We start from the raw sequence: 25,387 nt of genomic DNA, 5'->3' as shown, positions 1-25,387 counted from the left end.
ACAAATGTGTTTGTGGAACATGTATGTAAATAAATTAACAGTGACCATTGTGGCTGCAAGCATAAACATAAACTTGTCAGGGCATTCTTCCATTCTTCTATATGGTCATCTGACTTATAAATTGGAAATATCTCCTATGAGGTTACTGAAATGGAAATCTTTAAGATTGTCAAAATGATAAATATTTGCTATAAATGTAACTTTGTTGTGTTATTGTTTCTTCTTGCAGTAAGTATTACTTTCCATTGCTTCTGATGTGGTATGACATGGTATGTTCAAGAAAATTGAGAGCAGCAAGTTCAGAAAGCAGAGATGTACAGAGCCTGTGTACTAATTAGTAGTATCCACAGCCTTCCTTACTCTTAACTTCCTTACTTTGTGGCAGTAACATTGTTGATCTTTAACCTTTGTTTGTTTTATTCCGATTCTCATTAGAATGACCAACAACATTTTGGGTTGTCTCGGACCAGATCCAGTCATTCTTGTAGGAATTTTATTTTCTAGATCCATTTCAATTGGGGTTATGCCCGGTTTTTGGCATAGAAACTGCTTTATTCACCCTGTATGATGAGCTCTGTTGGGAGTGCTGGTTTTGACCTATAAAGCCTTAAACTGGCCAGGACGACAATACCTAAAGGGCCACCTCTCTCCATATGAACCTATCTGGACCCTGAGATAATCTTCTGAGGCCCTTCTTTGTGTGCCTCGTCCTCCTTTGTGTGCCCGGAGGCTGGCAACACGAAAATGGGTTTTTTTCTCTTTCTTTTGCAGTGGATCCCCATTTGTGGAACGCTCTCCCTAAGGAGGTTTGGCTGGTGCGTTCCTTATACACCCTTTGGTGCCAGATGAAAATGTTCTTCTTTAACCAGGCTGATTGACATAAAATTATGAGGGTGGGGGAGGGTGGGGGAGGGTGGTGACATGCTGTGGGGATGCTTTTAACCAGCTGGATTGGATACTGAGATCTGGGGTACAGATTTATATCAGCAAACTAAGTGTAATACTTGGTCTGTTTTGAGTGCATTTATAAGCGGACATAAAGGTGGCATCTAACTCTTCAGTGCTGTAAAGCTCCAAGCTTTTTATTGGTGCTGATGTAATTAGCATTAAGTGTAAAAAGAAGCACAAAGCTTCAAGTAATATTCATCTCACATATTGAAATGCTTGTATGTGAAGATTAATACTCTAGATGCTATTGATTCATAATTAACATATGTACTTTGTGCCAAACCTAAATCTCCATTGTTTGGTGTGAAAATAGTTCATTTTTCTTTAGTTTGTAAATAAAAATAGTTATATTTTAAAATGTTAAAAGTGCCTCACATAAATTTATAGTAATCTTTACAACAACTGCAATAGATAGGTCAATAGGATACTGATATATTTTCTGCAGTTGTAAACATCCAGTACAGTATGCCCTTTTCTAAGTAGCTTATATGTAGGTTTAATTAAGCAGGTTTCACTTTTCCTCTAGTTAATTTCACTTTCTGCTTCCTGGTTTAAATAAATGTTATGAATGTTAAAAAGTAACTTGCTGAGTTAAATGTGTTATGATTTTGATAAAGGAGCACTTTATACATTCGAAACTGTAAAATAAAATTACTAGAAATATCATAACTAGAGCTAGAAATACCATAACTAGACAGTGGAAGGACGTATCAGGAGTGAACATAGAGCAAAACATAGGGGAAACTGCCCTACTAGAAAAGTTAACCAACAAATTCAACTAGCATGGGGACAATCTTTGGAGGATGCCTTCACCCCAGTGTGGTTCCCCTTTATTACAGTAACCTATCCCCTCCAACAGCATACAGTGGTACCTCTGGATGCGAACGGGATCTGTTCCGGAGCCCCATTCACATCCTGAAGCAAACGTAAGACGCGACTGCATGTCTGCGCGGGTCGCGTTTCGCCGCTTCTGCTCATGCGCGTGACATTATTTTGAGTGTCTGTGCATGCGTGAGTGGTGAAACCCGGAAGTAACGCGCTCTGTTACTTCCGTGGAGCGCAACCTGAAAATATTTAAGCTGAAGCGTATTCATCCGGAGGTATGACTGTACAGATCAATATGGGTAACTTGACCCAACAACCTAGCCTGCCTTCCTCACATAAAGAAGCCACACCACAATCAACTAAACACCACCAACCAAGCTCACAATATCAATAAAAATGAATAAATACACAACTAAAGGACCTATCCATGTGATGCTGACATAACCCCCCCCCCCACACACTAAGAATAGGCATTAGAACAAAAGAACAATATCCCCATCTCTCTCCCCCTCCCCTTCCCTGCAACTGTAAGATTATGACAAAAATGTATTTCACCAAATGTAAACGATCAGCGAAAAAGGCTATGAATTGAAAGTGGAGACAACGGATACACAGTTCCCTCTTTATCTGTTTGCTTTGTAACACAAAAAACTAATAAAAACTAATTAAAAAACAACACTGGATTGTTGAAATATTTTAGGGCAATTAACTGGGAAATTCTTCAGTGCAAACTCCATTGTGAGTGGCATTGTATTCGTGAATCCCCTTATGTGCTACCAGTGATTGTGCCATTGCCAGCTTTATATGCCACATTCATTCACACGCTTCTGAAGAAGAAATTATAACCAGTGCTTATTTCTGGGGGGACATGGGTACACATACCCCTAAACATTTTCTGAATCTAAGTTTGGCCTCATTGAGGGGCAGTATTTCAATGATTAGGAAAATGAGAGTACCCCTAAACATTTTTTAAAGGAAAAAAGCACTGATTATAACCATACTTGGACAAATGTCTTTGGTGCATCTAGAACTGGTAATAATGACAAGACTAAAGTACAATACTGATAATATGACTCAAAACTCCATTTTGTTGATAATCTTTCTTGTTCAAAAACAGTATATAATGATAAAATGAAACAAAAGCCCAAATGATCAGTATTGTAGAAAGTTATGGTTTTACCTAGCATGTAACTTTCTGCATGGACACAGGTAGTGCTGTGGGTTAAACCACAGAGCCTAGGACTTGCCGATCAGAAGGTTGGCGGTTCGAATCCCCGTGACAGGGTGAGCTCCCGTTGCTCGGTCCCTGCTCCTGCCCACCTAGCAGTTCGAAAGCACATCAAAGTGCAAGTAGATAAATAGGTACTGCTCCGGTGGGAAGGTAAAAGGCGTTTCCGTGCGCTGCTCTGGTTTCCCAGAAGCGGCTTAGTCATGCTGGCCACATGACCCAGAAGCTGTATGCCGACTCCCTCAGCCAATAAAGCCAGATGAGAGCCTCAACCCCAGAGTCGGTCACGACTGGACCTAATGGTTCCTTTACCTTTACCATTAACTTTCTGCACACTATCACTCAGTTCTGGACAGCTGAGTACTTGAACTTTAAAAGCCCACTGAAAATGTGTGCTTGAACTTTTATGATTAATATAAATAGGTGGAGGATGGTGCAAGATTCTCTGCAGAGCTGTTGACCTGCCCCTGCTTTCTCTCATTTGTTGCAGTCTGAATGGAATAGATTTTATGCCCTGTCTTTCAACAGGTTTGATGCTTTTGTTAATTACAATAACAAATTAAACAGTAGGTGTTTTGTTGAATAAATAAATTATCTTCTTCACAGTTTTTAAATCCGTTAGTTTCGAAAAGGTGATCATATTTGAAGAGCCTGAAATTATACCCAGGTATCAGTAGGAGATGCTCTGCTGTGTTTCTAGGTTTGTCCCTTGCTAAGAAATATCACCATGGTGAAATTTAAAAAGATGAGCTGCCACCAGTACTGTGGCATTCTTGGTTTTTTGGAATATTTGACAATAGTCAAATAATATATTTGATTGTTCAGCTGACTTCTCTGTGGTTTTCAATGCCATTGATCATGTTACTCTTGTGGATAGGTTCTGGGATGGGGATTAGAGTACTGCATTGCAGCTCTTTTAATTTAATCCATGTGTGGTAGTGAGATTTCTGAAACAGTGCCTGTGTACAATAATCAACTGGGTGAGGGACAATAAATAGAGACTCAGTCCATGCAAGATAGATGTACTGTCGGCAGATGGTTCGTCTGCCTTCTTAAGTAATATTCAGTATGCTTTGGATGTAGTTGTACTGTCCCTAAAGGAACTGGTTTGTATTTTGTGGGTGATCTTAGATCAAGCACTATTACCAGAGGCCCAAGTGGACTTTATGGCTCAGAGTATCTTTTGTCTACCCACTGTGACCCCTGTCTGGTTGGAAATTGCCTTGCAGTAATGCATTATGCATGAGGCTACCTTTGAGGAAAGCTCCAGAAACTTCAAAATAAGTCAAAATAGGGCAACTATGTTTTTAATAGGTAAATATGATTTTTTAATGCCACTGTTTCATCATTTTCACTGCCTTCCAGTCTGTTTCTAGGTACAATTCTAAGTTATGTGGTTGTTGTTTTTATTGTCATGTTTCATACAGAATGGTTGTTGATAAAGGCATATACAAAATGCAATAAGAAAAGTGTGTGTAACAAATAATAAATAGAAAAAATAAAGAGGGGAGGGGAAAACCAGGAAACAACTGAGAGTGCAATGCCATATACAACTATTATATATAAGAAGAAAAAGGTCAGTCCATATTGTTCCAAATAAAGCCTTTCCACATAATTATTTGTAGAGCGGGGGGTTTAGTGGGCTATTCAGTTAACATAGGAGAAAAAAACTTACACCATATTGAATAAAAGTGGTCTATTTTTGAAGAACCAGTACAGGCCCTCCATTTGTGTGTCGAATTTTCTGACAATGCAATGTCCCATACTTTCCCTAGTCTCTTCTCGTGAAGGAGGTGAATTGGATTTCCAGTGGGAAGCCACTGACATTCTGGCTGTGGCAAGAAGCATAAACACAAGAGATTTATGCATGATGGGTGTGTTGGTACCATGCTCCAAATATAGGAACACCAGGCTAGGTCTACGGACAGTACCTGATCGGTGATGGTGGAAATATGTAAAAAAAATCCAGAGAATCTCTGAGTCCACAGAATTTCTGAACTATATAGCAACCCAACCACATTATGGATAGATGGAGTCGGGTCTAATGCCATCTTAACACTGTTTTAAGTGTGGCTTCCTGTATTCTATAGAAATCATTTGAAGTGGGAGTTTAGACTACAGTGCTTCCTATACTTGTTGCTCTAACCCGGGCAGTTCCAAAGTCCGTCTCAGGGGCCTAATTCTGCCTGCCGGTCAGTTTAATCTGGCCCCTGTGGCAGTTAATTTCCTGGGGTAAAATCCTAAAAAACCTCAACAACTCCAATCCTAAAAAAAGGTCAGTTGGCCCCCACGACCCTTCACTTCATCAAATCTGGCCCCCTTTGAAAAAAGTTTTCACACCACTGCTCTAGCCAAAGACCCAGATCACTCTCCCATAATGACCGTAGCCCCTGAGAAGAGCATGATTCTGTGTTAAGTATAATGGAACATATATAGGAAGCCATGCCCTTGTTACTTGAGGTTTCTTTGAGACAAAGTGATTACCGGTACCTTTTCCTTTGCTCAGCAAGAATGGAGCAAAGGAGGAGACCTGTGTTAGTTGGAGCTAGTTGGGCAGGGTATCTTTTAGTTTTCCCTTTAATGAAGTTGCTGAAATAGGATGACCATTTAGGCATAATATCTTTGATGCTACAGTTGCAATCGAAATTATTCAACCCCCATTGCAAATCAGGTTTATTATCAAAATTTACAGACTTTCAGCTGCTTTCAGTGAGCAAATCAAACAAAAGCAATTGAAAAAGCTCAACACAACGGATGCTTCAAGTGATTTCCCCAAATCTGCATTGGCTCCCAGTACGTTTCCGAGCACAATTCAAAGTGTTGGTGCTGACCTTTAAAGCCCTAAACGGCCTCGGTCCAGTATACCTGAAGGAGCGTCTCCACCCCCATCATTCTGCCCGGACGCTGAGGTCCAGCGCAGAGGGCCTTCTGGCGGTTCCCTCATTGCGAGAAGCAAAGCTACAGGGAACCAGGCAGAGGGCCTTCTCGGTAGTGGCGCCCGCCCTGTGGAACGCCCTTCCAGCAGATGTCAAAGCGATAAACAACTACCTGACATTCAGGAGACATCTTAAGGCAGCCCTGTTCAGGGAAGTTTTTAACGTGTGATATTTTATTGTATTTTTGGTTTTTATGGAAGCCGCCCAGAGTGGCTGGGGAGGATGGGCGGGGTATAAATAATAAATTATTATTATTATTATTATTATTATTATTATTATTATTATTATTATTATTATCTGGCTGAAATTGCAACTTATACTGGCTTTTCCAGTCTCACTATTATTCAGCCCCTCCATGGCAAGCATATTTAGTACTTAGTAGAACAGCCTTTTGCTGTTATGACCTGCTTCAAACAAGATGCATAGCCAGAAAGCAGCTTCCAGCAGTGTTTCTGAGGAATCTTAGCCCATTTCTCATGAGCAATAGCCTCCAGTTCAGTAATATTCTTGGGTTTGCGTGCTGCAACTGCCTTCGTCAAATCCCTCCAAAGATTTTCTGTGATGTTTAAGTCAGAACCTCCCAGGACTTCTTCTGCAATCAAGGCTTGGTGGAATTTGAGGTGTGCTTGGGATCATTGTCCTGTTGGAAGTTCCAATGATGCCCAAGCTTCAGCTTCCTCACAGACGGCATTATGTTTCCTCCTAGGATTTCCTGATACTTCAATGAATCCATCCTGCCTTCCACACGCTGCAAGTTTCCAGTGCCAGTGGATGCAAAGCAGCCCTAGAGCATCACTGAGCCACCAACATGCTTCATTGTAGGCAGAGTGTTCTTTTCAACCTATGCTTCATTCTTCTTCCTCCAGACAAAGCGCTGACCATTGGGGCTGAAAAGCTCCAATTTTGTTTCATCGCTTCACAGAATCATAGAATCTTAGAGTTGGAAGGGACCCAAGGGTCATCTAGTCCAGCCCCCTGCAATGCAGGAATCTCAGCTAAAGTATTCATGACAGATGACTGTCCAACCGCTGTTTAAAAACCTCCAAAGAACTAGAGTCCACCACCTCTCGTGGGAGTCTGTCCCACTGTTGAACAGAATCCCAAAACTTATGTGGCTTACTTATATGATTTTGAACATACTGGAGCTGACTTATTGTGCGTTTGGGTCAGTAGTGGTGTACGTCTTGGAGTTCTGACATGGAAACCTTCTGTGTTTGGTACATGCCTTACTGTGCTCAGTGAAACCTCAGTGCCAGCTTCCAACAAATCTTACTGCAGCTCTTCTATAGTCACTCGATAATTTTTCCCAGCCCGCCTTCTCAGAAATCTGGTTGCTGCTGCAGATAGCTTCCTTTTTTCTGCCCCATCCAGGTAGTGTAACCACACTTCCTTTAACTTTGAACTTTGACACTCAGCAAACTTTGACATGCACCTCATAGGGTTGGCATATGTCCTCTTTTTCATAGGTATGTAAAATAAGAATTGTCATAATGATCCATAGTTAAAAGTAAAGGTAAGGTAAAGGGACCCCTGACCATTAGGTCCAGTCGTGACCGACTCTGGGGTTGCGGCGCTCATCTTGCTTTATTGGCCGAGGGAGCCGGCGTACAGCTTCCAGGTCATGTAGCCAGCATGACTAAGCCGCTTCTGGTGAACCAGAGCAGCGCATGGAAATGCCATTTACCTTCCTGCCGGAGCGGTACCTATTTATCTACTTGCACTTTGATGTGCTTTTGAACTGCTAGGTTGGCAGGAGCAGGGACCGAACAACAGGAACTCACCCCGTAGCGGGGATTCAAACTGCCGACCTTCTGATCGGCAAGTCCTAGGCTCTGTGGTTGAACCCACAGTGCCACCCGCTGGCAAATGTGTCCTCTTTTTTGCTCTTCAAAATATGGCAACCGCACATTAAATGAATTGTATTTAAGTCCTCAATAGTTGTGTAGTAGGTCATTAAACATAAATATTTTAGTTTTGTAGCATTCAAAGCAGACAGCAGTGTGTCTTGGTACTTGTCTCTTGGTTTCTTGTTCTCTGTGTGCCTGTTCAATGTCAGTGAGAGCAAGGCAGGGGTCTATCTTCAAATTGTCAAACCAACTTAAAATAAAAGCAATCATATCTCCCCCTCTCCTCATTTTTCGGAATCCCACATAGTTTAATCCCTCCCCCCCTTTATCTCTATCCAATTGAGCTGCAAACTTTAAATCAAAATCTTCAATTGCAATTTTATGTGCTTGCAGCTTGTTGGGGGTGCTTAATCTGGTTAAAATTACCAGGTAACATTGCAATCTTGTTTTCAAGTGAATGCAGAGCAGCTGCCCAGTCTAAATCCTGTCTTTATGAATAAACACTCTGAGTCTTTTTCACAGCTCTGAGTAATTGGTAGCTTCCTGCCATTCAAGCTTTAATTTACTTTTCAGGCCACACAAGCCCTGCAGCATTACCTTTCAGGAGGTGTACTTAGAAAAGTGAGGAATAGTGATTTTACAGTCCTTCAGAGTGATTTCATTCCCAAGGGTGCTGAAGACTTGAAATCAACCCATCATTTGACTCTGCAGCAAGCCATGCCCCAAGTGATGGTTTAAAACCCAAAATGACTTGGGGCTAGGTTACTTGAAGAATTGATATATTCTCCCAGACCTTGAGATCTTCATCACAGGCCCTTTTCCACGTTTCTCTACCATGTAAAATGGGATGAATAGCCACGGGGCAGGGGTGGATGTTTGTGGAGGTACCCTGTTTATCAAATGCCTTTCTCCAATAAGTTTGTCTGACACCTACATTATGAATCTGTACAGGTAGGTACATCCATTGTTTCTAATGGATTTACCATTGTTACTGGCAACGGGAAATACATGTACCTAGTAATACATGTACCTAGTATTGAGATTCACCAAAGAGGGAATATTTTGTTTTGCTGTCCATTATTCAGTGTTCAAAGGCACACAAGTAAGTTAGAACAAGGAGGTTGTTAACTCTATTTATCTACACTACTATAAAAGCTCCATTGATGCTGTTCATGAAAGCAGTAACTTTTCCAGTTTCTCACTTTTGATAAGAATTAGCATATAGGGATCCTCTTTGTTGCCTTTGCTGTCTTCAGATGGAAACCTCAGTGGTTGTGATGGTGGGCACAGTAAGGTCATTCCAGTTCTGTCCCACCCCACTTCACCAGGAGTCACAAGTCTGCATCTTGTCCACACTCAGGACACATGAGCCACCAGCTTGGATAAGGAGGTTGCCTGCTCACTATTCTATATATTCTATATTCAGCAATAAAATTCACACAACAATTAAGGGAGTTTCACATAAAATTTAATACATGCATAAGAGAAAAGGAGCTGGGCTCTCTAAAGAGAATTTTCTTTAAAGAGAATAGGATCCTTCCAACTTCTCCATCTCTTTTTACCAGTATTAGAAATTCCCCAGGTGCCAGGTGTGTTTTGCGACTGGTGTGGATCCAACTGCGACCACGTGGGGATTTCTGAGTGCTTGGTTGGTGACTGACATCTGACTGGCTGTTCCAACTTTCTTAAACAGGTACACAGAGGAACATATTTATTGCATTTATATCCCACCTTTTTCTCCAAGGAGCACATAGTTTACTCCCCTCCTCAATTAATCCCCACAAAGACCCTGTGAGGCAGGTTAAGAGGCTGTAATTGGCCCAAGTAAGCTTCATGATTTAGTGGGGATTTGAACCTTCATCTCCCAGGTCCTAGTCTGACACTCTAACCACTATACCACACTGGTTTCCTAGAGTACTTCTGCTATGGGGCAGCTATATAAATTAAGTAGGTAAATAAGTATGGAGAAAGCAAATGTCTCTTTGAGAAGGCTCTGAAATATTTTCCTTGAAGCTTGAATTTGTTTTAATTTGGATTGTTTTATTTGCTGTTTTAATGTATTGTAAGCCACTTGGAGATTTTTTTTTTCTTTAAAATATAAAGTGGTAGAAATGAAATGAATAATGATGATGATTATAGGAATAATAAATCCTACCACTTTAAAAAAAAAAGGCACCTAGACATTCTGTTTTGGTGACTGTAACCTAGGTTTAAGGTGCCATTTGGTGATTAGCTTATATATCTCAATTTCTAACACTGCCTATTACCACTGATGCCTCACTATTTGCTGTGCCTCTGTTACCACTTGTGCACACATGAATTTCTGTTGGTGTGTGTGTGTGTGTGTGTGTGTGTGTGTGTGTGTGCATGTGAAGGAACACCAGTTAACCAATAAGCATTGACAATGTAATGAACACGGGGATGACTGATGGAATAAAGGGTCTAAGTAAAACAAAAGACATCCTTTGTGAGGCATGTAGACGAGCAATTAATTGCCCAAGGCATTTTTTTTTATTCATTTATTTCCATCCAACCATTCTAGATTGGCAAACCTTACAATACAAACTTCTCAAGTTGACTTACAATATCCCATAAATCAACTAATATTTAATAATAATGATAAGCAGAAACACTGCAGCAATTAAAAGCCTTAGTTAACCTATCAAAAGTTATTAAAAGTCTGAGAAGCCGAAACAGTTTGTACTTGATGCCTAAAAGCTGTTTGATTCAGCATCAGGTAAGCAGATAAGACAAGGGAGTTCTGCAGATGTAATTGGTTCATGCCCTGTTCTTCTTTAACCAATTACATCATCCCACTAGGTTTGTATGAGGAAATACAGTATAGTACAGTATAGTACAGAGCTGTAATGCTCTGTGGTAGATATTGTATGATTTATAATTGTAATTTTATTGGTTTAATTGTATTTTTTCACATCATATTTTCTTGTATTACAATGCACATTCCATAATATTTAAATTACAATACAATACAATACCATGTAAGAAATAAAAAGCAACTAAAATACAATTAAGAATCAATATGAATCAATATGAATATTTAATATGGGTCATCTGAATGAGTGTTCATGATCCACAGTTTAGGAACTTGCTCCTTATATTTTGCATTTGTATATCTGTTTGCCTGATGACATTGCAACATTTTGGAAGATTTTAGTTGTCACTTTATTAGAACTGAAATATGCAGTTCAAATTCTCAGGGTCCAGCATAAAAAAATATAAGTATATTGATGATCTGATGCCTGGAATCTTTACATCACTGATAACATTAGCCTACCATACAGCTGGACACGGGTGGCGCTGTGAGTTAAACCATAGAGCCTAGGACTTGCCAGTCAGAAGGTCAGTGGTTTGAATCCCCACGACAGGGTAAGCTCCCATTGCTGGGTCCCTTCTCCTGCCAACCTAGCAGTTTGAAAGCACGTCAAAGTGCAAGTAGATAAATAGGTACCGCTCCGGCGGGAAGGTAAACGGTGTTTCCGTGCGCTGCTCTGGTTTGCCAGAAGTGGCTTAGTCATGCTGGCCACATGACCCGGAAGCTGTACGCCGGCTCCCTCGGCCAATAGAGCAAGATGAGCGCCATAACCCCAGAGTCGGTCATGATTGGACCTAATGGTCAGGGGTCCCTTTACCTTTACCATACAGCTAGATGTACTGGTAATATTCATACAGCATATTTTGTCTCAAATAAAGCGCAAATAAAACAAATAAAATACAATCACATCTTACACAGGGGTTTGGTTCCACATATGAACGAAAATCAAACCCTTGGAGCCATGCTGTAGCTAGTGGGGGGGGGGGGAGAATCCCCAGTACTCCTATAGCTGCACACCAAGCTCTTTTTAAAAGCTCTTTTTGTGGCTGGTATCCCAAGCATGATAAAAGGCTTTAAACTCTGCCTTGCTTGTGGCCAATTAGGCACGCTGGCTCTGGAAGGCCAGGGATACTTGTGTGAGATCTCACAGGAGTGCTAATGGCCCCACAGGATCTCATGAGAGCCTTGTAGGTGCTGAGAGCCTTGCCCTCAAGCAAGGTGGAGAACTTAAAAGCTCTTTCCATGCTGGGCAACCACAAGTCAACCAGGTAAAAAAACGAGCTTTTAAGCTCTCCAGCCTGCTTGGATTTAGCATGTGCAATTTCAACAAGCCTGCCTTCAACGGCATATGGTTGAAATCAGTCAAATTAAATGCACATAAGATGTGATCATACCGTATAACAATGTTAATCATTTTTGTAACTTTACAGAGATTTTTAAATGTTGGCACGATCAACATTTAAGCAATAGTTCTTAACAGTATGCAATTATTCACCCTATCAGAAGTCATGTGAGGCTACCACCCTTGCTGAAGCTAAGCAGGGCTGGGTCTGGTGACTTCCAGGGAAATGCTGTATTTTTCCATCTATAGGACGCCCCCATGTATAAGACGCCTCCTATTTTGGGGGACTCAGATTTAAGAAAATGGGGCGAGATGACCCAATGTATAAGACGCCCCCTATTTTTTGACATTTTCTAAGGGGGGAAACCTAGTCTTATACACGGAAAAATACGGTGCATGTAGGCTGACTAAAGAAAGATGAGGTGTAAATGAAATAAAGCAAATAAACAAGTTTAAGGAATGCAACATTCAGTTTCAGCACTTATTCAAAATAATGACACTAGCAGCAGAAACTACATGCTCTAATTCAGCTAATTAGGCAAGCTATTTCTTTAGTACATTAAACATTTGGATGCCTTTAAAATTCTGTTTTGATAAGCTTTATGAAAGTTAACATTAAGGTGTGCCTTACATTTCTAAAAAAACAAAAAACAAAAACACCAAACAGTAATGAGTTGTTATTGGCATTCTTAGCAGTATTACTCATTTTCATTTTCATTGTAAACATTGTGAACCATTGTGAACCATTTTCTTCAAGCTAATTCCAACTCCTCTCTTGCACAGTTCTTGGCTCTGATAATAGGGATTATGCTAGTCTGTTCATTTAATATAATGCAATATGTGTTAATCATTTCAAAAAATGAGTTGCTTTTTTCTAAACTAAAAAGTCCTTTAAAGTAAGGTTACCAGACATCCCCATTTCCCAGGGACACTCCCCAGATTTACAAATCAGTCCCCTGACAAAATCCTACCATTCCTACTGAAGTTGAAAAGTGCCCCCGGATTCATTGAAAAAATCTGGTAACCTTAGGGAAAGCGCTTCAAATCATTGACCATGTTGCTTGCTGTTTTCTGTACCATTTTTGGATATGGGCCATTCTGAATTGTACACAATATTCCAAATACAACTAACTTCGCTGTAGATTTAGATAGTTATGATATTGACTGTCTTAATTTTCAATCCCTTTCTTAATCATCCCTAGCATGGCATTTACTCCTATCACTGCCAGTGCATTCTGAGTTGATGTTTTCATTGAGTTATCCACTGTGATCTCTTTCCAGAGAACTCATATGCTTCATAGAATTACTTCAGTAATGCTCTGTGATTTAGGCAAGTATTCTCCCCATATTCTGTATTTGAAAACCATACTGCGATCATAGTGGTTTAGCTAAGGCCACCTAGTGAGTTTATGGCTGATGAGATTTGAATTAGGGACTTCTTGACTCACCCTGCTAGCTACTCTATATTATACCAGCTGATCATATAATAACCTTTACAGTGCTGCTGCTTAAACATTTCCTCTTGTCTATTGCTGTGGACTTTGTCAAATGGTTGGGATTATAGCATGGGAATCCACCGTGAAATGTGCAGTGATTTACATTTTGCTACTCCTAAGAGCTAGCATTTACTTTTTCATTAGTTTCAATTATCCCTCACACTTTGGAGTTGCACAAAGGAAGATAAATCTAATATAGGAGTAGAGAAATTTTCCAGTGTATAACAGATATTCTAAATGAACAGGAGAGGGGGCTTGATTAAAGGTGATTTGGTACTGATAGTACAACCACAACTATTTCAACAGAAAACACTATGGATTAAGAGGCAATTGAACATTTTTGTGCAAGTTATGCAGGTTCAGTATGCATCAGAATAAGTATCAGTTTGTGGAAACAAGAATAAGTATCAACATGCTCTAAAGCAGTCTTCCCCAACCTTATGCCCTTCAGATGTTTTGGAGTATAACTATGGGAAAGCTGGCTGGAGCTTATAACCTAAAACAGCTGAAGGGCCCCACTATGGGGGAAGCCTGACCTAAGGCATCTTTTTCAGCATTCCCTGCCTAAGGAGCTATTCAACAGCTTGGTTCCACCTGCTGTACTGTGTGAACCTTACAATAACTGTATTCTGAAATTTAGAATCTTCTGATGTGAGTTTCCAGCTTCGCTTCTTTTTCCTTGTGTAACAATACGTTGTGTGCCAACAGTAAAGCTGTAGGAAGAACTATGATTCCTTCAGACCAAGTAGTCCATGAACCACAGGTCTAAAAACTGGGTGGTCATTACCACCTGGAATACTTAAATAGGCTAGGTTTTTTTAAAAAAGAAAGAAAGAAAAAGCCCACAACCATAGTTGATTATTAGCCATGGTAATATTGGTAACTAGTAGTTTTCATTAAGAAAGCTCCGTAACAGCTAATGATTTTACTAGGGTCAAAGGCTATCAAAAATAGTACCCAATCTTTAAATGAGGTTATTGATACTTTGTTGATGGATTATAGTATCAACACCATTTTTTTATTATTATTATTATTATTATTATTATTATTATTATTATTATTATTATTATTTAAAGACTAGCATCTTTGGAAAGAGGAGCGCTGACAGATGAAGGGTAGAAAGTATTGTTTTAGATCAGGATTTCACCACAATGGTTGATAAGTGTCAGTAGGCCAAACATGGAAAATTTGGGTGGATAATATACAGATGAACTTTGACTTTTGAACAACTTTAACCATAATGAAAACCCAAAAGACAATGGGTGGTATTCAGTGCTAGTTCTACAGATAGTAAACTAATTGAAGATAGTGGACATGACCAAGTTAGGTTCATCAATTTCAGCGGGGCTACCCTGAGTAGGAGTAGCACTGGCTTCAACTAGGTTTTGCATAGTCCTGAATATTTTTCAGTGTTGCTCTCCAAAATAATTTTAACACATTACTGGATCTTCTCTGGTCAAATTGAGATCTCATGGGCTCTAACTGGGCAAAAAGTATTAAACTTCTATCTAGTCTATGGACTCTTCTGTTCCCTTGACTCTACATGTAACTGGCAAAATCAAGACAACCTTTTAAGCCATAATGATGAAGCAGCAGAGAGTCTAAGCCAGACATGTCCAACATGTCAATCGTGATTGACCAGTCGATTGTGGGATGGATTTTGGTTGATCAGACGACCAAGGCTTCGTCGCCTCCGCCCCCAGGTTCCCCCATTGCCTCCGGGTGCCCTCAGTGTGTGCTCGGCCTTGGCCGGAGCGACTCCTCAGGCAGCATGGCCAGTTAAGCCGGGCTTGATCACCGCCGCTGCAACAAGCTCTCTGGCTAGCACTGGTGCCGCCTCCACCTCCTTGCAGCAACCTCAATTCCCTCTTTCCTGCTCCAGGCACTGCTGATCCTCCATGCTGGCGGGCAGGTGCTGCAGCGGTGCAGCTTTCTTCTATGCTCTGCTGCTTCCTCCACGCCCAACTCAGGCCACCAGCTTTGCCTGACATCCAGCCAGCTGGCCAGCCCCAGAAAGGCATGAGGCACCTGCCTCCGCCCCTGGCAAGCTGCAGCCCTGGGGCAGGGAGGCGGGGGGCAATGACGAGGTGCGCAGGCTTCATATGGGCTGCAGCACTGTGGAGGGAACCACAGGAAGGGCAGTGTGTGGAGAGAGAATATGACACCCCTCCTTCCTCTCCCCCGTCCTGCTGGTTCCTGTGAAAAAAAATGCCGGGTCTCTCACCCCTCCCCTCTCTCCCCTAGTTCTTCGTGGACGCTAAACTTTGTCCACCTTTCAAGCTCCAGTCTAGCTGCGTATCCTTGAAAGTAAGCCACCTCCCCACAGAGCCAAGGGGCCCTGGGAGGGGGCTGGTGTGGGGGTAATAATTTGTTATTATTTTTATCATAAGCTCAGCCAAATATAATATGTCTAAGTTGAAGAATGACAATCGGAGAGTGTGGTAGATCACTGCCAGTTTTTGATACTGGATAGTAGATCATAGCCTACTTGAAGCTGGGCATGCCTGGAAGCATATCAATGTACATTTTGTTATAACAACCCTGTAAGGTATGTATTATCTATCAATTGTAGCTGGGAGGACTGAAAACCCGAGAGCAGCTTGTTTATTTTCGTCTAATAAGTTCATGCCAGAGAGGTGGCCCTCTCTTACCTACCACTGTTAATCAGAAATGTATACTTTTCTTTCTTTATTTCATAAAATTTATCACCACGAGATTGTAAAAAAACTTCAAAGCAGTTTCCAAAAAGATATAACAATGCAATTGTCAATAATTAAACTCAATAAACTAAGAGCATTCAAAAATTGAAATAAACAATAAACTAAGAAGTGATTAAAACTTACACCAAAGCTCTAAACCGTGGGTAGGCAACCTAAGGCCCGGGGGCCAGATGCGGCCCAATCTCCTTCCCAATCCAGCCTGTGGATGTTCCGGGAATCAGCGTGTTTTTACATGAGTAGAATGTGTGCTTTTATTTAAAATGCATCTCTGGGTTATTTGTTGGGCATAGGAATTTGTTCATATTCCCCCCCCAAAAAAAAAAATACAGTGGAACCCTCCACATGGTCTGAGGGACGGTGGACTGGCCCACTGCTGAAAAAGGTTGCTGACCTACTCTAAACATCTGGATAGGCCTGTCTAAAAATCTGTGGTTTAACGTTGTAACATAACACATTTTATATGACATAATGTTATAGTTGCAACAATAAATTTCTTTTATTCAATACATTTTATCCCACTTCTCAGCCAAAAATTGGTTTCCAAAGCAACTCTTAGGAATTAACATTTGCACTGTGAGAGCAACAAAAGCCCTTTTTTCAGCTAACTTTTGAGGATTTGCGGGATCTTCTGTCTTGCCAAATTTATCCAACACTGTGTTCAGTATTGCATTTCTTTGTTTTTCAAATACATCCTTTCTATAAGAAATAAACTATTCCAAGCTATATGCCTGATGTAGATTTGGTGGCCACAGTATCTTATCACCAGTGCTTATCATCAGTGCACATATTCTCTCCCCTTTCCCACGAGCTGCTGAACTTCAGCGAAATGTGGATGAAAATAGGCCTTAAAGTTATATTTATGTCTATAGTATGAAATCTGTGGAGGGGATATATTGATTGAAAAGCGGGGGGGGGGGGGGACGACACTAGATGGAATACCATGTTTAATTAATCCTTGTTAATAGCTGTCAGTTGGCAAGCAGCCACATCATCTATCCATCTTAAGTGTAAAGGTTTTAGAAATTGTGCTAGAAACATGTTAAGTATTATATTTCAAAAATTGTGGATTGTAAAGTGATTCAGCATAGGCAAGAATATTGTTTAGATCTCTTGGTAGTTTTACATGAATGCTTAGCATGAAACTGTTTTTTTAAACATTGGTTTCTAGTAGCAAGACTTCAGGTTTAATCACTGAATTGGTTAGAGATGACAAGTGGAAAATTGTCCTTTAAAATGTTTTATTAGTATTAAACAATGCACATATTATCAGATAAAGTAACCTGATAAACCCTGAATATTTGTTGTTCATTGAAGTTGCATTGTACATGGCTTGTTTTCGAGGAAAACAAGCCAACAGGTGTCTGAAAGCTAGTGCAAGCAGTCTGAAAGCTTGTAAAATGATAGATAAAGGCAGACTGCATTCTTCTGAAATCACAGCCAATTATAATAGTCAAATAATTCCATTACAATAGCATCTTAAAATGTTCTCTAACTGCACTATGGTGATAAACTGTCACAGTCCTATGCTTTACAGCCATTTTTATTCCTGAGTTAAGATGCCATTGAAATAGCCTCATCTTATTTTCTTTCATCATTTCTTCAGAATTCAGCAACAAAAATAGTAGAGAGTAAAATGCTGACATGACTATGAACACTGAAATTTTAATTCAAATTTGGTTGGGATCCTTGAAAAATTATCCTCTAAACATATGAGTAAAAGCATGGGAAAATGCCTCATGATACACTAGTCTCTAAAGTGAAAACAGGGCCAACTCATGCAGCTCTTCTGGATTTTAATAGTAGTAGCAGTATGCTTGAAGTACAGTAGTACAGTTGTACCTCGGAAGTCGAACTCCTTGCAAGTCGAACATTTTGGCTCCTGAACGCCACAAACCCGGACGTTAGTGCTCTGGTTTGCAAACGTTATTTGGAACCTGAACGTCTGGTGCGGGTTCCGCAGCTTCCGATTGGCTGCAGAATCTTCCTGCAGCTAATTGGAAGCCACACCTTGGTTTCCAAACATTTTGGAAGTCAAATGTACTTCCAGAACAGATTCTGTTCAACTTCGGAGGTACGACTGTATACTGCTACCACCAAAGTAGTGAATGAAGTGCTGAGTCACAACTGAGGGCATGTTAAAGAGAGAATGTGTCATATGATTCTTTTCTTAAGAGGCAGATAAAATGGATTTTTGTTTGACAGGTAAACAAAACCATTTTGCACATCATGGTGTGAATGAGAGAGATTCAAGGATATGCATGACTTTCCTGCACATGTATGCAGCAGCTGTAATATAGGCTTCAAGCTATGACTCCTCTTTATATATAAGGGTTGTGCAGTGAACGATCAAGCTTGCATTAACAGTTCTAATAAAAATGTTGCGATGAATTTTGCTTTAAAATAAAAAGTCTCATTTAAATGCTTGTGCATAGTGTAAGTGCAGGAGCTCTTTCAAGTGGCAATGTATTCACTGTAAAAAATGCAAAATATTTTAAGCTATTTGCTCATAGCTATTGAGATTCTAGTTTGCTGAAGACAGATTTTTTTCTGCAGGAAATGTGTTTTTTGTCTAAAACTGTTAAATGAAAAGATTAGGGTTGGTTGATTGAGGGATTTATTTAATTGAACCAAGATGTAGCCTTTGCAGTTTTGAAAATAGGAAACTAATCTTAAGCAGTTCATTTTAGTGGGGCTCTCTAGAATGTATTTCCTCCAGCAGCTGTTAACAGTGCTATTCATAGATCACGGTTGGCATTAATCAGTTGTACTGCTGCCATTGACATAAATCTGTATTTCCAAGCTGCATAAGATTTTGTTACACACTGCACTGGATTTAAATTTAAAGGGGCAAAAAATGTATTGATCTGGTAATCATATCCTTAAACCATTTCTTAGAAAATAGTTCACAAATTTGAAGGTCTCATGGTGGGTTTTTTTGTTACATGAGCAGTTCCTGTTCACTTTGAAGTGCTTGATGTTCAAATTCCAGGTAATTCGCTAATTTTTCCATTTCTTCAAAGCCTTTGCAAATATTTAAAATATCCATATCTAACAATATAGTTGCAGACTCCTTCAAAGAGCTTTCATCCCTTTGAATTATAATTGTGTACTGGTCACACAGTTTATATGTTATTTGATTAATAACATGATTGCTTGCATAATGCTGGATACCAGCCTTCTGCAGAAAGTCTTCCATGGTCATGTTTGCTTCGTCCTCAAATTTCAAATCTATGTTAAGAAAGTCTGCCAGATGTGTAATTATCTCTCTCTCCCCCACTAGTTCAGTATATGCAGAACTGGCTGCTGCACATGTATATGTACTATCTGTTTCAATTAAATCAAGTTGCTGGTCATTTTGATTGTTAGGCTCAAATTGTGTTTGCTTCTTTTCTTCATAGACAGTAGGTTTAGCACTCTGAATATTTTCTGGTTTGTTCTGGTTTGCAACATTATCTCTATCCATCTGCTCCTGAGATTCTAGTATAAGATGCCACTGTTGATTTCTTTGACTAAGCCATAACTGAGCCATTGCTAGGTCATCTGAAGTAGTATCGTAATAATGTTCTCTGTGAGTGACTAGCTCCAAACATTTGGCACCAACCGCCAGCAGTTTAGCTTTACTATCTTCTGTTACCCAATACTTCTGTTGAAGTTGGACTTTTGGGACTGAGGAGAATTCTTGTGTTGCTTCCATGTTCCTGTTGAGGAAAAGGTGTACATTAAGGCAACAGTTTGATTTATACAAATTCTGATTACTATATAAAACAGCCAATAAAAGGCCTGGGAGGAGAATCATTTTAATTCATAGAATCATAGAATTGTAGAGTTGGAAGGGACCCTGAGAGTCATCTAGTCCAACCCTCTGGCATTCTTCTTTATTCATTGGATTTATATCCTATTTTTCAGCTAGAGTCCTCAAAGCAGCTAACAACTTTTGCAAAACACACCAAGAAGCACATGCTCAAAAGCACAACACAACCAGCCTCACTGTTCTTCTGAACGGGGCAGCTACTCTTAAGTTGGCTCTATAAGTGGGTGGGGATGGCATAGTTTGAGTAGGCCCTGAGGTTGTCTTTGTCTCCCTCCCTCTTTTCTACTTGCTGTGGTGGTGTAATTTGCTCTTCACTTATTTGACGGGGGACGGGGGGGAGCTTTAAACACTTCCTTTCTCACTCTTCTCCTTTTAGCCTGCCACATATGATTTTCCAATCTCTAGGGATAGGGAGAAATTCAAATTCAGTTCACTTTTAAAGGTGTATCTATCAAATTTGCACCTTTTGAAACAATACGAGAGCTGTCCTTTGAAATTCACACTTATCCAAATTTTGCAATACAGTTCTTCATAAGAATGTAAGAAGAGTTTGCTGGATCACACCAGTGGCCCTTCTAGTCCAGCATTCCGTTTCTGCAGTGAAAACCAGATGTTTATGTGAAGACTAAAAGCAGGACCTGAGCACAATAGCACTCTTCCCACTTGTGATTCCCAACAACTAGTATTCAGAAACATACTGTCTCTTGGACAACCTATATTTACAAAATGCAAAAAAATGTGCCTAAAAATTAATATATGAGTGAAAATAAAAATGTATGTATGGGGAAATTGCTTGCAAAGGGGTGTGTTCATTAGTTAAAATTGCATATAAAATGTGTGTGTTATATTCTGAAAAACATGGAAATTTTATTTTAAAAATGCAGATTGTGGTAAAACGTGGACATCTGAATTTAAAATAAGGAAATTAAAATACCAAGAAAGCTTTGGATTTTCATCAGTTGTTTGGATGATGTCTAAGATATATAGCATTTATCTGAATGATAGGAATAATAAATATTGTGATAGGGAGATGGCAAATTTAAATAAAGATATATTCCAGAGAAGGTGAAGGGGGGGTGTATTGTAGTAATTTTATCAGGTTTTTACATTTGCTTTATTTTTGATGGTGGTTATCTAACAAATGGCAGTATAAAAGTGAAATTATGCTTAGAAATGTAATTTCTTTCCTCTTAAAATTAATTTTAAGTGCACAACAGAAGGCTAAAATCAAAACAACAGTTCAGTTACTTCTATGAGCTTAGTGGGGATATGTATCCTCAACAGCAACCCCCTTTGTCACAAGCAGAAACCCAGATAATTTGAAAAGTAGTGTGTGATATGGAATATGGTCTGCTGTTTAAAGGGAAATAAGTTCAGACATTTCACTGCAAACCCTTGCATATGCCTAAAGTAGTTACTGGACTCCAAATATATATGATCATGTTATAACATGGACAATCAATGTCTAGTGTTCCCTTTTCTTTTTTTAAATGTATTTTTCACTGAAGCTTTAAAAAAATACACAAAAAGAATACAAAAATATTATGAGGCCCTAGTATATGCACAGCTCTTTGTTGTCAATTCGCCTACCTCACATCAAACACATGAATAAACAAACATGACTATGCTGTCTTGTTTAGTTTTATCAAACTTTACCTAGGGAAATGGGGGAGCATCCTAATTTCCCCCCCATCTGTTATATTCAGGTATGGAAGAAAATATATAGTCGCACAGTCTCCTAAGAATTTGGTGTCAACAGAGCTGTGAAGGATTTTATGTAATATGTGAATGAGTTATCTAAAAATAGGTGCTGATTCCAGAAGCATGTCTGGCATCCTACCCTGAACATGATGACTTTACCCTGAAATATTATGGTTTTATCAAGAAGGCTAAAACTTTGTGATAGTTGTCAGGCATGCCTCCAGATGTTTTGGGACTACAATTCCCATCATCCCTGACCACTGTTTCTGATAGCTAGGGATGATGGGAGTTGTAGTCCTAAAACATCTGGAGGGCCACGTTTGGTCATGTCTTGTTTAGGTGAACTGTGATCACTAACACTGGATACTAAAAGGGGTTCAGAAAGCCCACACATACATTTAAAGAGTGTGTGAGAGAGATGCAGGGCCACATGAGCAAGCCCCACACACTTGCCACTGATGTACTTGGGATCACACAATCTTTCCATGAGAAGGGACTCTTGTGTACGAAAATGCATATGTAGAGTTCCTCCATGTGAGGAGGGAATTTTGACCCAATTCAGATCCCCTTTTGTGTGGAGAATGTTTTCACATGTACAGTGGTACCTCGGGTTACAAACGCTTTGGGTTACAAACACTTTGGGTTACAAACTCCGCTAACCCAGAAGTAGTACCTCAGATTGAGAACTTTGCCCCAGGATGAGAATGGAAATCGTGTGGCAGCGGCGCAGCAGCAGTGGGAGGCTCCATTAGTGAATCGTGCCTCAGGTTAAGAATGGTTTCGGGTTAAGAACGGACCTTTGAAACGAATTAAGCTCGTAACCCGAGGTACCACTGTACCTTGGTTTGTGCAAAGAACTATATGGCTAGTGCATGAGTGCCTCACAATCTCTTCCCAACCTATATGATGAGATGCTTAGACAAAGAATAGAGAAAGGCAGCCCAGAATTTGTCAATATGTTCCTTGGCAAACTCTGGAATATTGTTACAGCAGAGCTGTAAAATCATTGGGGATTTAAATGTCTGTATGCTCAAACTTTCAGTTGTATGAACCTGCAATCATAGTTCATAGAATCATCTGAATGCAGCTAGGGTAACCTACATCGTTAAAAAAAATATGCTAAGTGACTCAAGTAAAAGAATTTTGTTGTTTAGTCATTTATTCGTGTCCAACTATTCGTGACCCCATGGACCAGAGCATGCCAGGCACTCCTGTCTTCCACTGCCTCCTGCAGTTTGGTCAAACTCATGTTGGTAGCTTCAAGAACACTGTCCAACCATCTCGTCCTCTGTCGTCCCCTTCTCCTTGTACCCTCAATCCTTCCCAGCATCAGGGTCTTTTTCAGGGAATCTTCTCTTCTCATGTTGTGGCCAAAGAATTGGAGCCTCACCTTTAGGATCTGTCCTACCAGTGAGCACTCAGGGCTGATTTCCTTCAGAATGGGTCGGTTTGATCTTCTTGCAGTCCATGGGACTCTTAAGAGTCTCCTCCAGCACCATAATTCAAAAGCATCAATTCTTCGGCGATCAGCCTTCTTTATGGTCCAGCTCTCACTTCCATACATCACTACTGGGAAAACCATAGCTTTAACAATATGTACCTTTATTGGCAAGGTGTGTCTCTGCTTTTTAAGATGCTGTCTAGGTTTGTCATTGCTTTTCTCCCAAAAAGCAGGCGTCTTTTAATTTCGTGACTGCTGTCACAATCTGCAGTGATCATGGAACCCAAGAAAGTAAAATTCTTTGTTGTTCTAGTTTTCATGGTGGTGTCCAGCAATGTTTGCATAGAACAACTATTAATAAATATGGCAACATTTAGATAAACTGCTTAAAAACTTTTCCAAATCTTCTCTCCTTTAAAGGTGAAGATAGGCAATTTTTCACACACCCTGTACAGAAGTTTCCATTTGCTTTATGCAACTTTATTGTCTTAACTGAACAGCTCATTTTAGCATATATAGTGTTTCTTAGTACTTATTTGCAACTGTTCTTAAGTAGTTCCATCCACATATCAAAAGCCTATAATAGACCAGCCACCTCCCTCTTTTTATGCTGCTTTATCACTATTTTGACTAATAGGTGCTAATCATGTGGTTCCCTCCATTTTTAGCAAATCATATTATACAATCGGAAGAGAAACCAGAGTATCAATATTTACTTTCATTTGAAATGTTTGAAGTGGCCTACCTTGTCATCTGTCTCAGAATGAAAGGGTATGGAAGAAGTTTAGGAGAGTTCCCCCGCCGCACCACTGTTTAGTTCAATTTTTTGAGTTGTAAACCCAAGTTTTCTTGCCAACAATCCGCTTCCTTCAAAGCAGCATGCATGGATCACCCCCACCCCTGGTTTATTTTTAGTTACTAGTTGAGGCTACCATAGAAACAGTGCATGTGGCAACAGTTTATAGTTACTGTTTATAGATTGACACAGAGGTGCTTTGAAGAACCAGCCCAGTACATTTGGCTGAAATCAATGTTACCGGTAGATAGCTAACTGGGTAGATACTAATAATTTCTTAACATAATGTATGCTAAGCTAGTGGAGAAGGGAGAGAAGGCCTTTTTAAAGAAATATTTTTGTTAGGGTTAGAACTCCAGCTGTTAGTGAAAACAAAACTTGTTAATTGCCTTTTACTGACTGCATTCAAGTATTCCTGATGTAAAAGCCAGACTTCATTAATGGCATCCTGGTGTCATTTGATTGCAAGGGCAAGAGTAGTCTTTTTTTGTGCAGCCCTCACAGAACTAATTTAGGCTTGCCAAAGCATTTGGACATGCTCCATGGCATTTCCCCTCCTTTCCCTTTGAACTACCCACCATGGCTGATTCAATAAGGCCAAAGGGGGTTTTCTGAGTAGCTCCAGAGCAGTGATGTGGACTTTCTAGAAAATATTCATATGCAAATCAGGGTAATTTGCAGTTTGAAAACTAAATGCTCTAGAGAAGAAGTGGGAAACCTTTTTTTTTACCCCTGGCAGGCTAGATCAAAAAGTGCTCACCCTTCTGAGCCACTTTTGACAGGTTGGTGAATCCACCCACTTGATATTAGGTGAATCTGAACCTGCCAGAAGTCAGGAGAACTTGTATTTGGCATCTATTCATTATTAGTAATAAGTTTATGAAACTGTTTTTTTCCTGGTGGAAAAACAAAGCACCAGAAAATTTCCTTCTCCATATCACTGGTTTAGCAGATGATTAACACTTCTTTGCATAAAGGAATGATGTCTACTGGCTACTGCCCTTAAAGTGCTATGTTTGAAGAGTTATTTTCAGACCCTGACCACCTACACCTGGGACTAGAGTGTCCTTTACAGAGGACAGTCTTATATTTGAATGGCTTTTCCAAGCTGGTTTTAAATATAACCATTAGGAGGGAGAGAGCAGGGGTTTTTGAAGTTGCCCGGCAAATGTTAGCACCTGGACAGTAGCATAAGCAGGGATATGGGTCACCTGGTCATAGTCTTGCTCACTATGTTGAGATACAGTGTATTTCTCTTTATATTGCAGTAATTAGTTCTAAATTTGCATCTGTGCATATAAATTAGCACATGCAAATATTTTGCATATATGTCCCCATTTGTTTTTGTGATGCATTTACAGTGGTACCTCAGATTACATACGCTTCAGGTTACATATGCTTCAGGTTACAGACTCCGCTAACCCAGAAATAGTACCTCGGGTTAAGAACTTTGCTTCAGGATG

The 25,387-nt window shown here is 39.9% G+C and overlaps 2 protein-coding genes across 10 annotated transcripts in view; one reads left to right on the top strand and one right to left on the bottom strand.

Annotated features, from left to right (window-relative positions):
* Window positions 1–25,387, top strand: part of RALGPS1 (Ral GEF with PH domain and SH3 binding motif 1) — a 224,098-nt gene that overhangs the window by 4,078 nt on the left and 194,633 nt on the right. The gene's annotated exons all lie outside the window — the stretch shown is intronic.
* Window positions 17,535–24,005, bottom strand: LOC308578956 (uncharacterized protein). Its single transcript, XM_081179562.1, has 2 exons — window positions 23,874–24,005; window positions 17,535–19,873 (listed from the first exon to the last, which is right to left on the bottom strand). The coding sequence occupies exons 1-2, from the start codon at window positions 23,879–23,881 to the stop codon at window positions 19,114–19,116; spliced, it is 768 nt and encodes a 255-aa protein (XP_081035688.1). The 5' UTR covers window positions 23,882–24,005; the 3' UTR covers window positions 17,535–19,113.

The sequence above is a fragment of the Podarcis bocagei genome (assembly GCF_964188305.1).
Source record: "Podarcis bocagei genome assembly, chromosome: Z".
In the NCBI taxonomy this organism is placed as follows: Eukaryota; Metazoa; Chordata; class Lepidosauria; order Squamata; family Lacertidae; genus Podarcis; species Podarcis bocagei.
This window is presented reverse-complemented; position numbering and strand designations above follow the sequence as displayed.